This window comes from Papio anubis, chromosome 3 (genome assembly GCF_008728515.1).
Source record: "Papio anubis isolate 15944 chromosome 3, Panubis1.0, whole genome shotgun sequence".
Classification (NCBI taxonomy): Eukaryota; Metazoa; Chordata; class Mammalia; order Primates; family Cercopithecidae; genus Papio; species Papio anubis.
Genome location: NC_044978.1, coordinates 76,522,022 through 76,538,056, shown reverse-complemented (window position 1 = coordinate 76,538,056; position 16,035 = coordinate 76,522,022). Strand labels below are relative to the sequence as shown.

The 16,035-nt window shown below is 39.7% G+C and overlaps 1 protein-coding gene across 13 annotated transcripts in view; it reads right to left on the bottom strand.

The window, feature by feature from the left end:
* ZGRF1 (zinc finger GRF-type containing 1) overlaps positions 1-15,999 on the bottom strand; it is an 84,660-nt gene extending 68,661 nt beyond the window's left edge. For 7 of the 13 annotated variants that reach the window (XR_002522159.2, XM_021938732.2, XM_021938738.2 and 4 more), the window contains exons 1-4: positions 15,644-15,999; positions 10,527-10,607; positions 8,135-8,208; positions 2,691-2,750 (exon numbers count right to left, since the gene is read on the bottom strand). Coding sequence is in view for 12 of the 13 variants with exons in the window: in XM_021938732.2 (XP_021794424.1) it covers positions 2,691-2,750; positions 8,135-8,208; positions 10,527-10,607; positions 15,644-15,752 (324 nt within the window). In the remaining variant the exon portion in view is untranslated. Of the gene's footprint in view, positions 1-2,690; positions 2,751-8,134; positions 8,209-10,526; positions 10,608-12,084; positions 12,176-15,643 lie in introns of all 13 variants that reach the window. The other 6 variants (XM_003899104.4, XM_021938737.2, XM_009207395.4 and 3 more) reach the window with 5 other exon arrangements.
* Between the last annotated feature and the right edge of the window lie 36 nt (positions 16,000-16,035).

Below are 16,035 nucleotides of genomic sequence, written 5' to 3'. Positions count from 1 at the left end.
CAAAGATGAGAAAAAAATGCCTCCTCTCAAGCAATTCACTTAGAATCCATACAACTAAGTGTAACTTTTCAAAAATTAGAGTTATTACCAACTATATATCTTTAAATGAATAAGATACTCATAATTATCACAAATTAAACATTATTATAAATCATTACAGTTGCTTAAATAATCATATTCTAAAAATGCATTTTAATCACATTAATGAGTAAATGTAGTACTTGCCACCACCTCTGACTGCAGCATAAAAATAAGATTATCACTAGGCACAGTGGCTCATGCTTGTAATCCCAGCACTTTGGGAGACTGAGGCGGGCGGATCACCTGAGGTTGGGAGTTTGAGACTAGCCTGACCAACATGGTGAAACCCCTTCTTTACTAAAAATACAAAAAAAAATTAGCAGGGTGTGGTGGTGCATGCCTGTAATCCCAGTCACTTGGGAGGCTGAGGGAGGAGAATCACTTGAACCCAGGAGGCGGAGGTTGTGGTGAGGTGAGATCGCGCCATTGCACTCTAGCCTGGGCAACAAGAGCGAAACCCCATCTCAAAAATAAAAATAAAAAATTATCAACCTAATTTGAAAATACAAAAAATCTGTATCAGATTAATATTTTACTAATGAAATGATTTTTTTTTTTTTTTTGAGACGGAGTTTCGCTCTTATTGCCCAGTCTGGAGTGCAACAGTGCAATCTCAGCTCACCGAACCTCCGCCTCCCGGGTTCAAGTGATTCCCCTACCTCAGCCTCCTGAGTAGCTAGGATTGCAGGCATGCGCCACCACGTCCAGCTAATTTTGTGTATTTTTAGTAGAGAAGGGGTTTCTCCATGTTGGTCAGGCTGGTCCTGAACTCCTGACGTCAGGTGATCCGCCCGCCTCGGCCTCCCAAAGTGATGGAATTACAGGCGTGAGCCAGCGCGCCTGGCCTGAAATGATTTTTAAGATGAAATAATAGTAGTTACCACCAATCAAACCATATACTAAGATACTGATTCTCCTAGACCCTTCTAAAAATATATAAAAGTACCATAACCACTACTGATGTCATGTAAAATTTCAAAACAAATTAAATCCTATGGCCAAAATTAAACATCATCATCATCATAGTATGCATTTTAACACATTTAGAATCACTGTACTAGGCCAGGTGTGGTGGCTCATGCCTGTAATCCCAGCACTTTAGGAGGCCAAGGCACGTGGATCACTGGAGTTCAGGAGTTCAAGACCAGCCCAGTCAACATGGTAAAACCCCATCTCTACTAAAAATACAAAAAATTAGTTGGGTATGGTGGCGCACACCTGTAATCTCAGCTACTCGGGAGGCTGAGGAAGGAGAATCACTTGAACCCAGGAGGCAGAGGCTGCAGTGAGCCGAGATGGTGCCACTACACTCCAGCCTGGGCAACAGAGAGAGACTCCATCTCAAAAAAAAAAAAAAAAGAATCACTATACTAACTAAAACTGCTAGGCATTTTACAAAAGTTATTTCTAACCTGCAGACTGACCCTGTAAGTAATGTCCGTCTGTGATCTACATTTTACATCAGGGAAGTTAGATATAGAATTTAGGTGGGCCAGGAAGTATTTAGAACTGGGAAATGAACCCAGAATGACCAACTTTAATATCCTAATTCTTCACTAAAATATGCCTTTAGTTCTCTTTCTATGCTTTTTCCTCTTTGAGAGGAAAAACACAAACTACATATTTGATAGAATACCTTATTTACATACTTATTTTTAACTTTTAAGTTCAGGGGTACATGTGCAGGTTTGTTATACAGGTAAACCTGTGTCATGGGGGTTTATTATACAGATTACTTCATCACCCAAGTATTAAGCCTAGTACCCATTATTTTTTCTGATCCTCTTCCTCCTCCTACCCTATCTGCGTCCTCCAGTAGGCCCCAGTGTCTGTTGTTCCCCTCTGTGTCCATGCATTCTCATCATTTAGCTCCCACTTACATGTGAGAACATGTAATATTTGGTCTTCTATGTTCCTGCATTAGTTTGCTAAGGATAATGGCCTCCAGCTCCATTCATATTCCTGTAAAGGAACATGATCTCATTCTTTTTTATGGCTGTACATCATGGTATATTTGTATCTCGTTTTCTTTATCCAGTCTATCACTGATGGGCATTTAGGTTGATTCTGTGTCTTTGATACTATGAATAGTGCTACAATGAACATACACATGCATGTGTCTTTATGGCAGAACAACTTATAGTCCTTTGGGTATATACCTAGTTATAGTTCTCTTGGGTTGAATGGTAGTTCTGTTTTTAGGTGAGAGAATATTATACTTAAATGAGAATATGTCACAAAAAATTTCCCACAGTAGACCTCTGCCTATGGAAAAATCATGTAGTAGAATTGGACTCTAGAATCATCTCCTGGGATCAAGCCTTCCTACCACTGTAACTCTATGAACATGAGCAAGTTACTTAACCTTTCTGCACTGCACTCTTAATCTATAAAAATCAGGTTTTTTTTTTTTAGATTATAAAAAATCAGTTGTAGAGATTAAAGGAAACATATCTAAAAGGTTTTAGCACAAAGTCTAGTTATAATGTTCAACAAATACTAACTATAATTATTAGTATTAGTATTATGACTACATTAACAATATTCATAAAGGATTTAAAGAGATTTTTAAATAATAACTTAAAAATAAGATAAACACACTAAAATACCTCAAGGCATTTAAGAAACACACTCTCCAAACATGCTCCTTTGTCATCATATAAAATTGCCTGTATAAAAACAAAATAAAGGTTAAAAAGGAAAAACACAACTATGCTTTTCTTAAATATCTTCAAGAGGAAATAAGTAATTGTTACATAAGTCATCATATAATGAAAGGATTACATTTGTTGAACTTGGATTTGAAAATGCATCTATTTTGAATGTTTATTATGCATCAGTCTGTGTAAGAGAGTAAAGGCACACATAAATAAATTCAAGAACTTAATTGCTACCAGGAGGATATTAGAATGAAACTGGGAAGAGGCTGAGTGCAGTGGCTCACGCCTGTAATCTCAGCACTTTGGGAGGCCGAGGCAGGTGGATCACCTGAGGTCAGGAGTTCCAGACCAGCCTGGCCAACATGGCAAAACCCCGTCTCTTCTAAAAATACCAGCTGAGGCAGGAGAATTGCTTGAACCCAGGCGGCAGAGGTTGCAGTGAGCTGAGATCACGCCACTGCATTCCAGCCTGGGCAATAGAGCGAGACTCCATCTCAATTTAAAAAAAAAAAAAAATTGGGAAGAAAATATAATTGAAACACATTAAAGGGGACAAACAGGAGACAAGATCATTTCAAGAGATTATTGCAATGGGATGGTATACAGGATAAAGGAGATGATTAGCACTTAAAATAAGGTATTGGCATTCAGAAGGATAAGATAATTGTTTATGAGGTATAATGAATAAAACTTGTTAAATGTGAGGGTTAAGGGGGGAAAAAAGGATGCTAAGGTTATTACCATTTTCTAGCTTTCCCCTTATGTCTCTAGCCCTTTTTCATAGCAATTTTTCCACTAGCCCCTTTAATACTGGTGTTTCCATCACTTTGGAAAACAGTCTGGCAATTACTTGAAAGATTAAACAAAACTCCCACATGACCCAGCAATTCCACTCCTAGGTATATACCCAAGAGAAATAAAAACATATGTCTATACAAAAACCTGCACATTAATGCTCATAGCAGCATTATGCATAATAGCCAAAAAGTTGAAGTAACCCAAAAGTATATCAACTGCATTATGAATGGATAAATAAAACATGACGTATTGGGCTCGGTACACAGCTCGTGATGTAATCCCAGCTACTCCAGGTACTCTGCAGGCTGAGATGCAAGGATTACCTGAGACCAGAAGTTCAAGATCAATCCAGGGAACAAAGCAAGACTCTATCTCCAAAAAATTTTTTTTATTTGCCAGACACGGTGGTGTAAGACTAGGTAGTCCCAACTACTTTGGAGGCTAAGGCAGAGGGATTGTTTGAGCCTAAAGTGAACTATGATTGCACCACTGCAATCCAGCCTGGGCGACAGAGCAAGACCCTGTCTATTGAAAAAAAGAAAATCATGCCAGGTGCAGTGGCTCACGCCTATAATCCCAGCACTTTGGGAGGCTGAGATGGGCAGATCACCTGAAGTTAGGAGTTCGAGACCAGCCTGACCAACATGGAGAAACCCCGTCTCTACTAAAAATACAAACTTAGTTGGCCTTCGTGGCACATGCCTGTAATCCCAGCTACTCAGGAGGCTGAGGCAGGAGAATCGCTTGAACCAGGGAGGCGGATGTTATGGTGAGCTGAGATCACGCCATTGCACTCCAGCCTGGGCAACAAGAGCGAAACTCCGTCTCAAAAAAAAAAAAATTATATGGCAATAAAAAATAAAATATATATGAAGATACATGCTTCAACATGGAAGAATCTTGAAAATATTATGCTAAATAAGACTTACTCACAAAATACTACTTATCATATAATTTCATTCATGCAAAAATGTCCAGAATAGGTAAATCTATAGAGACAGTAAGTAGATTTGTGTTTGGGTAGGGCTGGGGGCTGGGTACTGAGTAGTAGCTGCCAATGAGTATGAGATTTCTTTTGGTGGTGACAAAAATATGCCAAATTTAAATTGTGCCGATGGTTGCAAAACTGTGAAAATACTAAAAATCACTGAATAGGTGAATCGAAGTGTGTGAAGTGTGAATTATATCTCAATAAAGCTGTTTTAAAAAATTGGTATTCTTGTCCCTCTATTCTTTTAATTTGATACACCCTCCCTGAGCACTATCATCCATATAAATCAGATCATGTTATGCTCCTGCTCAAGTCATTCCCACGTCTCTATAGCTCCCTAAGAATAACAAAAGTTCTTTCCATAGCCAGTGAGGCTTATATAATCCCCTTTATCTCCATTCTCGCCCTTGCTCACTCCGTTCCAACCACACTAATGTCCTTGTTATTGCCTTTCACTAGACATACATATTCATTTAATTTAGCAGTCTCTCTCCTCTGTGTTATTTCCATGAAGTCAGGGATTTATCTGTTTTGTTCCCTGCTGTATTTCTTAGAACAGTGTGTAACTCACTCGGATGCTCAAAAAATATTTGTTGAATAAATGAATACACTCCAATAGTTTCAAATACCATCTAAAAGCCAAGGACTTCCAATCTATACTAGTAGTCAGGAACTCCTTCCTGAGGTCTAGATCTCTACAGCTAATTACGTGAGTGTTTCTATGATACTTCAAATTTATTTATTTATTTTATTTTATTTATTTTTTCTTTTTTTGAGACTGAGTCTCACTCTATCACCCAGGCTAGAGTGCAGTGGCATGATCTCAGCTCACTGCAACCTCCATCTCCCAGATTCAAACGATTCTCGGGCCTCAACCTCTCGAGTAGCTGGAATTACACGCACCCACCACCATGCCTGGCTAATTTTTACATTTTTAGTAGAGACAGGGTTTTACCACGTTAACCAGGCTGGTCTGCTCTCAAACTCCTGACCTCAAGTGATCTGCCCACCTTGGCCTCCCAAAGTACTAGGATCACAGGCATGAGCCACCGTACCCAGCCTCAAATTTATTATATTCAATATGGAACTAAAAATCTTGATTGTTCCCATTAACTCATTTTTCTTTTTGAAATATTCCATTTTGGGAAATAAACACACAAACCTAAAAGTCATTCTGGATCCTCCTCTCACCTTCTATATCCAAGATTTAAAAGGCTATATTTTCATAATTTATCTATAATCATTCTTTTTCTCCATCGTCATTGCTAATGTCTGCTTGGTCAGACCTCCATTACTTTTTGTCTAGATTATTCTACAGCCTCTACTATAAGTCTTTGAAACCCAATCTGACTTTCATCCTACACAACTTTTACACTGCTGCCAAACCAATCTTTCTAAAATACAAACATAGCCGGGCATGGTGGCTCACATCTGTAATCCCAGCACTTTAAGAGGCCAAGGCGGGTGGAACATCTGAGGTCAGGAGTTTGAGACCAACCTGGCCAACATGGTGAAACCCATCTCTACCAAAAATACAAAAATTAGCCAGGTGTTGTGGCACATGCTTGTAATCCCAGCTACTCAGGAGGCTGAGGCCCAAGAATCACTTGTGCCCAGGAGGCAGAGGCTGTAGTGAGCCGAGATCGTGCCACTGCACTCCAGCCTGGGTGACGGAGCAAGACTTTGTCTCAAAAAAATAAAATAAAATAAAATACAAATATGATATGTCACTCTTGTTCTCATAATTCTTCATTAGCTCCTAGGGCTGAGCACACAAAGTTCTTCATGATATGGTTCCTGTCTACCTCTTTAGCTTTATACTGCATCATTTCCCAATATGGGGCCTTCATTTCAGCTAGATTTAAATGCTTATAGTTTAAGTGCTTAGGATGTGGCAGGTACTTTATTAAGGTCTTTACATGTTTCTTATTTTAATCCTTAAGACAACTTTATGAAGCATCATTTTCCCCATTTTACAAAGAAAGAACAGAGGCACTGAGAGTACTTCCCCAAAATTATACATCTAATAAGTGAAGGGCCAGAATTGAAACTGAGGTCTGCTTGACATTTGATGCTAACTGCTCTTCTACTCTGCATCCACCTATCTTACTTGACTTTTCCCACTGTTCACCAGCGATATGTTGGTAGGTTGATGACTTATTCAGTGGAAGATGAATAACTTTGACAGAATTTAGACAGAGAAAAGGCATAACCAGCAGGAGAAGAATATAAGCAACAGCCTGCATTTAAGAATGAGGGCGTTATATCGGAAACAGTGAGATAATTAACTTACCTAGAACACAGAAACTTTCAGGGACTAACTTGAATTTACCTTGTTTTCCTATAACCTACCTGTGTGAGATATATAATGGGCACTCAACAAATGTATGCTATAGTTGAAGATAAAGTTGGAATAGTAGCACTAGCATGACCATAATAATTTGGAACCAGAAGACAACACAAAGGATATGCAGAATCCAATCAGATGGTTTTTAAATATCTACAAGATTTTAAAGACACTAGATCTAAAGAAAAAAGCAGAATATAAAAGAAAAAGTTATATAGAATAGCATCAGACACTGAATGAATTAGTTTACATATTTAAAAAACATATGGATATGCACAGACCTGAATATTCATCTATTTAAATTAGAAGAATTAATCACATGACTTGAACACAGCGATAGCAACCATGAGACCACCACCTTCAAAGAGCATAGACTTGGAGATCCTGTTGTTACTACAATTAAACACAGGGCTCGACATGTCCCTTGGTGATGGTGTTCAAGTTATCCTGATTATCTATAGCCCTGGGTCTCAAATCTCACTCTAAAATCTTACTGGCAGCCTCAGTTTGTTGATATAACTCCAATTTACTTGGGTAACAACATGTTTTTTACTCAATGTGAAAGTACCTTTAACTCCTGAAACATTTAGAACTGGATATAGACAAAATGAAGAAATTCAAACCAAAAATATCAATACTTTTGAATTATAGTCATGAATAGATTTTAGTTATTGGCCAATCTGACATTAGGTAATCTGATATTTCAAATATTTGAGCCAGGCGCGGTGGCTTATGCTTGTAATCCCTTTGGGAGGCCAAGATGGCTTGAGCTCAGGAGTTTGAGACCAGCCTGGCCAACATGGTGAAACCCTGTCTCTACAAAAAATGTAAAAATTGCCAGGTGAGGTGGTGTGTGCTTGTGGTTCCAGCTACTTGGAATGCTGAGGTGGGAGGATCGCTTAACCCTAGGAGGTGGAGGTTGCAGAGAGCAGAGATTGCACCACTGCACTCCAGCCTGAGTGACAGAGTTAGACTCTGTCTCAAAAGACAAACAAACAAACAAAAAAACTAATAAAATATTTGTGTTATTTTTAATTTTAAAAAGCTACTTTTGCCAGGCACAGTGGCTCACACCTGTAATACCAGCACTTTAGGAGGCCGAGGTGGGAGGATCACTTGATGTCAGGAGTTCGAGACCAGCCTAGCCAACATGGTGAAACCCCATCTCTACTAAAAACACAAAAATTAGCTAGGCATGGTGGTGGGTGTTTGTAATCCCAGCTACTCAGGAGGCTGAAGCAGGATAATCACTTGAACCTTGGATGCAGAGGTTGTAGTGAGCCAAGACTGTGCCACTGCACTCCCGCCTGGGCAAAAGAGCAAGACTCTGTCTAAAAAAAGAAAAAAAAAAAACCACTTAGTTTTTTCAACTTAAGTTGCTTGAACATTAAGTGAAAACCCTACTGAAAGTAACTGTTAAACTTAACTAGGTTTACAAATTTAATAGGATTACATAAATTGAACTTGAAGACTTAAGGCAAAATTAGTTTTTTAATTTACTGTTTTAATAAATTAAATATTAAGAAATAGTAGGGCCAAGCGCAGTGGCTCAGACCAGGCGCAGTGACTCACACCTGTAATCCCAGCACTTCGGGAGGCCAAGGCAGGCAGATCACCTGACCTTGGCAGTTCGAGACAGCCAGACCAACACAGAGAAACCCCGTCTCCACTAAAAATACAAAAGTAGCCAGGCATGGTGGCGCATGCCTGTAATCCCTGCTACTTGGGAGGCTAAGGCAGGAGAATCGCTTGAACCTGGGAGGTGGAGGTTATGGTGAGCCAAGATTGCACCACTGGACTCCAGCCTGGGCAACAAGAGTAAAACTCAGTCTCAAAAACAAAACAAAACAAAAAAAAGAGAAATAGTAGATAGTCTTTTCTCTACTAAAAAGTTTCCCTCAGTGATAACCTCACAATGACAGATAAGAAAAATAAGAACAGAATATGGTTATATTTAATTGCTAGACTGAGGAGTAGGGGCTTCATTCAGGAGGCCACAGACATTGTCAATGTGTCCTATGTAAAATTAGTGACTCAACTGTAATAAGGTTCTTTTTTAAAATTGGTAATATTTGGATCACCTGAGGTTAGGAGTTCGAGATCAGCCTGACCAACATGGCAAAACTCCGTTTCTACTAAAAATACAAAAGACTAGCCGGGCGTGGTAGTGGCACCTGTAGTACCAGCTACTTAGGAGGCTGAGGCAGAGCTGCTTGAATGTGGGAGGCGGAGGCTGCAGTGAGCTGAGATCTTGCCATTGCACTCCAACCTGGGCAACAGAGTCAGACTCTGGTTCAAAAAAAAAAAAAAAAAAAAAAGACACAGTAGAATGGAGAATGGTTAGGATATGGGCTCTGGGGACAAAAAGCCTAGGTTCATATGTGGCTCCTCCACCTTCCAGCTTTGACCCTTGGCAAGCTACTCCATCTCTCTGCACCTCAGTTTCATCTTCGGTAACATAAATATTAAAAGAGTACCTAACTAGTAGGAGAGTTACGTAGATTGGCCGGGCGCGGTGGCTCAAGCCTGTAATCCCAGCACTTTGGGAGGCCGAGACGGGCGGATCACGAGGTCAGGAGATCGAGACCATCCTGGTTAACATGGTGAAACCCCGTCTCTACTAAAAAATACAAAAAACTAGCCGGGCGAGGTGGTGGGCGCCTGTAGTCCCAGCTACTCGGGAGGCTGAGGCAGGAGAATGGCGTGAACCCGGGAGGCGGAGCTTGCAGTGAGCTGAGATCCGGCCACTGCACTCCAGCCTGGGTGACAGAGCGAGACTCCGTCTCAAAAAAAAAAAAAAAAAAGAGAGTTACATAGATTAAGTAAGTTGATACTTTTAAAGCATTATGCCTAGTATATAACAAGCAGTTTATAACTTTTGTAAAATTTTTTTATTTACTTTTATTTTTTATGTAGAGCCAGAGTCTTGCTTTGCTGCCCAGGCTGGTCTTGAACTCCAGGTTTCAAGCAATCTTCCTGCCTCAGCCTCCCAAGGTGGTGGGATTACAGGTGTGAGCCATGATGCCTGGCCTTATCATTTATGTTAGGAGCATTCCAATTCCACTCTTGGAGTTATTTTGAAAATACACAAAAAATTATTATTAACAATAGTCACTCAGCCGGGCACAGTGGCTCACGCCTGTAATCCCAGCCTTTTGGGAGGCTGAGGCAGGCAGATCACCTGAGGTCAGGAGTTTGAGACCAGCCTGGGCAACATGGTGAAATCCCGTCTCTACTAAAAATACAAAAAAATTAGTCAGGTGTGGTGGCAGGTGCTTGCAGTCCCAGCTACTTGGGAGGCTGAGGCAGGAGAATCGTTTGAACCCGGGAGGCGGAGTTTGCAGTGAGCCAAGATCGTGCCACTGTACTCCAGCCTGGATGACAGAGTGAGACTCTGCCTCAAAAAAATAATAATAATAACAGTCACTGTACTGTGCTACTGGATAACAGATCTTATTCATTCTATTAATGAACATTTTTAGAACGCACAAATGAACCACTGTGATATGGGGATCATTTGAAAATCTGTTTTCACATCATTTCAATGTATGGATATATTTGACATTTTATCATGTACAATTTTTAAAATATTCAATCAAAAATCGAGAACCTCGCTCTTGCACCCTGTAGTCAACTGCTTTGTACTCACTTTGTTTCCAAAGGGAGTGATCTTCAGAATTCCATCTTGCCACACTTTTGACTTCTTCATCTTTTGATGAGTATATAGAACCTTATTTCCAAAAATACAAAAGAAATGGTTTCCATTTATATATATTCAATGTTATGTATTTTATATATCCTTCCTACATACAAAATATATTTAAGGCACCTTTCATCAAAAAAAGGCACATACACCCATATCAATTTTTTAAATTTTAAAAACAAAAACACAGATAGCATGACAATAACAGTAAACATTAATTAAATGAAATAAAAAGGGAAGGAAGGAAGAGAGAGAAGGAGAAGGGGGGAATAAGGGAAGAAATGGCAGGGGAAGGAAGAAAGGACAGGAAAAATACAAGGAAGAAACAAAAAAGATAAATGAGCACTGAAAGTAATTTGAGCTCTCCAGTCATCAGTGGGAAGGGAAAAAAATTATTGGATTACACAGTACTAATAATCTGTGCAGTTCTCAAAGTTTGGTCCAGAGACTCCTGGAGGTCTCCAAGACCTTTACAAGTATCTGTGAAGTCAAAACTATTTTCATAATGCTGTCTTTTCATCCTCACTCCTTCAGGGGTGCAGAATGAAGTTTCCCAGGATTATGTATATGCAATATTGTAAGATTCAGTTGCTACCTGAATGTAGAAGAAACAAACATGAGAATCCAGTTGTCTTCCATTAAGCCAAATCATAAATACTTTTTACATTTCTGCTTTAACTTCTAGTATGAAAAACATCAATAGACGTAAGACCCCCATATACACAAGTTACTTGGGGTCAATAATTTTCTAGAGTGTTGAAGAGTCCCGAGATCAAACAGTGTGAGAACCGCTGATCTATACAGAAGAGGAATGCCAGTTCTTCAAGAGAAAGAAATTGTTTCCCGGTCTCACACTTCCAAAGAATATGTTACAAAGGACTTTGTCTAATACTTGATCTTAGCCAAAAGGCTGAAAAGTGATGATTTTGTGTAACAAGTATGAATAGTAGGTAACAGATAGGGTTACCAGATAAAAACTGTGCAATATTTGGGATCCTAATGTTAAAAAAGGTATGCATTGTTTATTTGAAATTCAAATTTAACTGAGTAGCCTGTTTTTTGTTTTTGTTTTGTTTTGTTTTTGCTAAACCTGGCAACACAGCAATATGTTTGTGAAACGCCTTCAAAAGAAAGAAGGGGCCGGGCGCGGTGGCTCAAGCCTGTAATCCCAGCACTTTGGGAGGCCGAGACGGGCGGATCACGAGGTCAGGCGATCGAGACCATCCTGGCTAACACGGTGAAACCCCGTCTCTACTAAAAAATACAAAAAAAAACTAGCCGGGCAAGGTGGCGGGCGCCTGTAGTCCCAGATACTCGGGAGGCTGAGGCAGGAGAATGGCGTAAACCTGGGAGGCGGAGCTTGCAGTGAGCCCAGATCCAACCACTGCACTCCAGCCTGGGTGACGCGAGACTCCGTCTCAAAAAAAAAAAAAAAGAAAGAAAGAAGGAAGAAAGGGAGAGAGGAAAGGAATTTCACCAAATTGTGAAATTTGGTAAAACTTACAATAAATTCTTGGCTTTCCATTATTTCTTCTTAAGTTATAAACCAGCTGGGTCCAGAAAATAGGAAGTACTTATTCAACTATTTATACCACCTAAAATTAAAAATGACATAAAATTTCCACCCTGATTTCTTAAAAATAACAAATAAAATTTTTCTCAATAAACTCCCGACCACAGGCATGAATCACAGTTCCAAGACTACCTAACTACCAAGGGAAACAGAGGTGTAATAAAATTATCTATCGCTGAGGACACAGTAAAAGTGATACCATGCTGTGAAACAAGAATTTTTTCACAAGTAAATAAAAAACTAAGTAAAATATATAAACTAATCTGTAGTCTGCAAACATTTTTCCAGATGCATAATATGTATCAGAAAACACGAATTTGTCCTCCACATGTTTGGTTTCCTATAGCACAAATTCAATTTTTAAAGTTTTCTGAATTGCTATGGCCACCACAAGATGGCCCCCTTGTGTTTTAAATTTTTCCTTTCAACTCTTAGCATCAATATACCACAGTATCTAGGACCAATTATATAGTACCTCTGCAAGGAAAAATCTTTCCAACACTGTTGCAACAGTTACTGTAGTTATGTTATGCCATTGGATAAAACTGTTTTTGTGGGCAAATTTGGAAATCTAAAATCACTGATGGTGATCAGTGAAGAAGTAAATAGAAATGCCCAAGAAACATACTTTCTTTTTTTTCCCTGAAGTGGTTCTAAAGATGTGACCCCTGGACCAACAGTATTATCTGGGAACTAGTAAGAAATGACCGATTAAGTCAGAAAGTCTGGGGTTGGGGGCCCAGCAGTCTGTCTTTTAAGAAGCCCTCCAAGTGATGCTGATGGACACTCAAGTTTGAGAATACAGACCTAAAAGACCTAGAAGCTGTAATTTGTGATCTGAGTTCAGTTCCTCTTTTAGACATATAAAATATGCCACTTACATATTATTTATAAGTTACATATACTTATTCAGTACTTACTATGTGCCAGATATTATGCTAGGCTAAAATATTTAAATGGAAACTCTACCGTCCATCTCAAAGAATTTCAGTATGGCGGGGTGATAAACAGTAAATTTAATAAAATATGGCAGGAAGAAGCACAGGCGGGTCACCCAGCTTGGTGTGGATCATCAAACAAGGCTTCTTCAAGGAAGTAAAGCCTAAGCTGTAAGTTGAAATAACCATTAGTCAAGTGAAGGCCAGTGAAGGTCTTTCCAAACAAGAATTGATATGTCTGATGAGGGAACTCTAGTACAATTACCGGGTGAAGTGCAGGCCAGGCACGTTGGCTCACACCTGTAATCCCAGCACTCCAGGAAGCCGAGAGAGGCGGATCACCTGAGGTCAGGAGGTCAAGACGAGCCTGGCCAACATGGTGAAACCCCCGTCTCTACTAAAAATAGAAAAATTAGCCAGGCGTGGTGGTGCGCGCCTATAATCCCAGCTACTTGGGAGGCTGAGGCAGGAGAATCACTTGAACTCGGGAGGTGGAGACTGCAGTGAGCCGAGATCCTGCCACTGCACTCCAGCCTGGGCGACAAGAGCAAAAATCTGTCTCAAAAAATAATAATAATAAATGGGAGGGGGCAGTGAAGTGCAAGAAAGTGAGTGGCATCTTCCCTCGACTAATCAAGGTCATCTGGAGAAAGGATAGGTAAGGGGTATGCAAATGAGATATGCATACTTGCTTCATGACACAGGTCACAGGACAGAAACCAAACCTACAGAAGGACTGCCTTTCAGAAATATAACACCTGGCCAGGCATGGTGGCTCACGCCTGTAATCCCAGCACTTTGGGAGGCCCTGGCGGGTGGACCATGACATCAGGAGCTCGAGACCAGCCTGGCCAACATGGTGAAACCCCGTCTCTACTAAAAATACAAAAATTAGCTGGGCATGGTGGCATGCGCCTGTAGTCCCAACTACTCAGGAGGCTGAGGCAGGAGAATTGCTTGAACCCGAGAGGCGGAGGCTGCTGTGAGCAGAGATCACTCCACTGCACTCCAGCCTGGATGACAGAGTGAGATTCCATCTCAAAAAAAAAAAAAAAAAAAAAAAAAAAAGAAATATAACTCTCACATCTTATCTCCCTCCCCTCCAGCGCACATAAACTGCTGATGCCTAATAATGCCAAGAAGATAAAAGAGAGATCCAGAAAACCACTCCTGGGCTGGATATGCTGTGTACATAGATGAGAATACATGGTACAGACACAGTGCTGCACATGTGGCAGTCATTAATATCAGATCTGTTTAATAGCTACCATGTATTCAGTGCTACCATATGCTAGAGACTGTTAAATGCTTTATTTGGAGGTTTCGCTTTTGTTTGCTTTTTAACTTTTCTTTTTCTTTGATAGAGACAGGGTTTCTCTCTGTCACCTAGGCTGGAGTGCAGTGTTGCAATCATAGCTCACTGCAGCCTCAAACTCCTGGGCTCAAGCAATCCTCCCAGCCTCCCAAAGTGCCATATTATAAACTACATTATATACATTATATGATGTTAATTATATACATTATAATTATGTAATTATATAATATATAAATATATTACTGTTATATATAATTATTGTGTGTAATCATATATAACTATTTATTGATTACATACTATGTATCAAGCAGGAATTGGACGAGACACTTTACATATAGTATTTATCAGTCTCATAATCCTGAAGAATAAGTATTATTACAATTTACAGATTAGGAACCCAATATTTACTAATTTAGGATTACTTATATGCTATTTCGCAATTGCAAGATAAATTCTCTATTATTTTCCTAAATTGAGATATTACTTCTGGAAATGTATAGTTCAAAAAGAACTTGGAAGATGGAAACTCTTAAAGGATGGTTAAATTCGATTACAGGAGAAAACCTCAAACAAAAAGCTAACTGGATCTTTTAAAATCTACAAGAGCTCTAATACTTCTTCACTGAAAGTCAACACCCTTATCTTAGCATTAATCAGAAAAAATTATTTAAGATAATAGCATCATATATTTAAGTGAGGTGCAAAGATAAAGAGTTTTTTCCAAGTGTTCATCTGTCCACGTCTACCAGCCAATTCACCTGCTGACCGACTTCTAACAGGTGAAAGATTAATCTCCAAAGAAGTTTTTAAAGATCCCAGATGTTCTGTGATAATTATATACATACATACATATACAGATATACGTACATACACACACATATATATACCTTGTGCTACGATATGTACACACACAATATATATACATAAAACTCGGTGTTCTCAGTAAAGTATGAGCCATTTTTCATTTAATTACAAGATGTTTTTCCTTTTGTTTTTAGACAAGGAGGATTTTTTGAACCTAACCCTGAACCTCTAAATAGTTCAGATAACAAAGTTTTGGAATCACGAATTCAACATTGTTAAGAAACCATCCAGTCCAAATAAACAAAGGAAACCCACATATCATTTGCCAAGATTCTAATAACCATAATCCTGTGGCACCAAATGAAAATGGAGACTTGATCCTTTATCAGTCCTAAATACGAACAGCAAAGTCCCCTTTGGTCCTCATACGTACTCGAAATTGCAAAGCAGGGCCTGGGAAAAGCGGCGAAGAGGCAACCCTTATTACAAGCAGTCCGGGTAGCTGTTACTGCGACCACCCTAATCCTGGTTCCAAACAGCATCCTTCCCGGTTCTCTTCTTACGGAGCAGAGTCTTTCGTCCCTTCGCCCCAAATCGCTCAAGCCATTCCTAGGAAAGCCCGAGAAACACTTCACCTCACCTGTCAAAATTGCAGAAAATCCACTTTCGAATTCTTCCCGCGAAAGAATGTGACGTCATTAACGCGGGACCTCACCAGATGAGGACCCAAAACTTGGCCCGCCCACCTCCGCCCAAGCCAAAAACCGCCGCTTTCAAACCGCCAATCAAATTCTTCCTTGGCTTCGAGGCTCTCAGCCAGCCGCG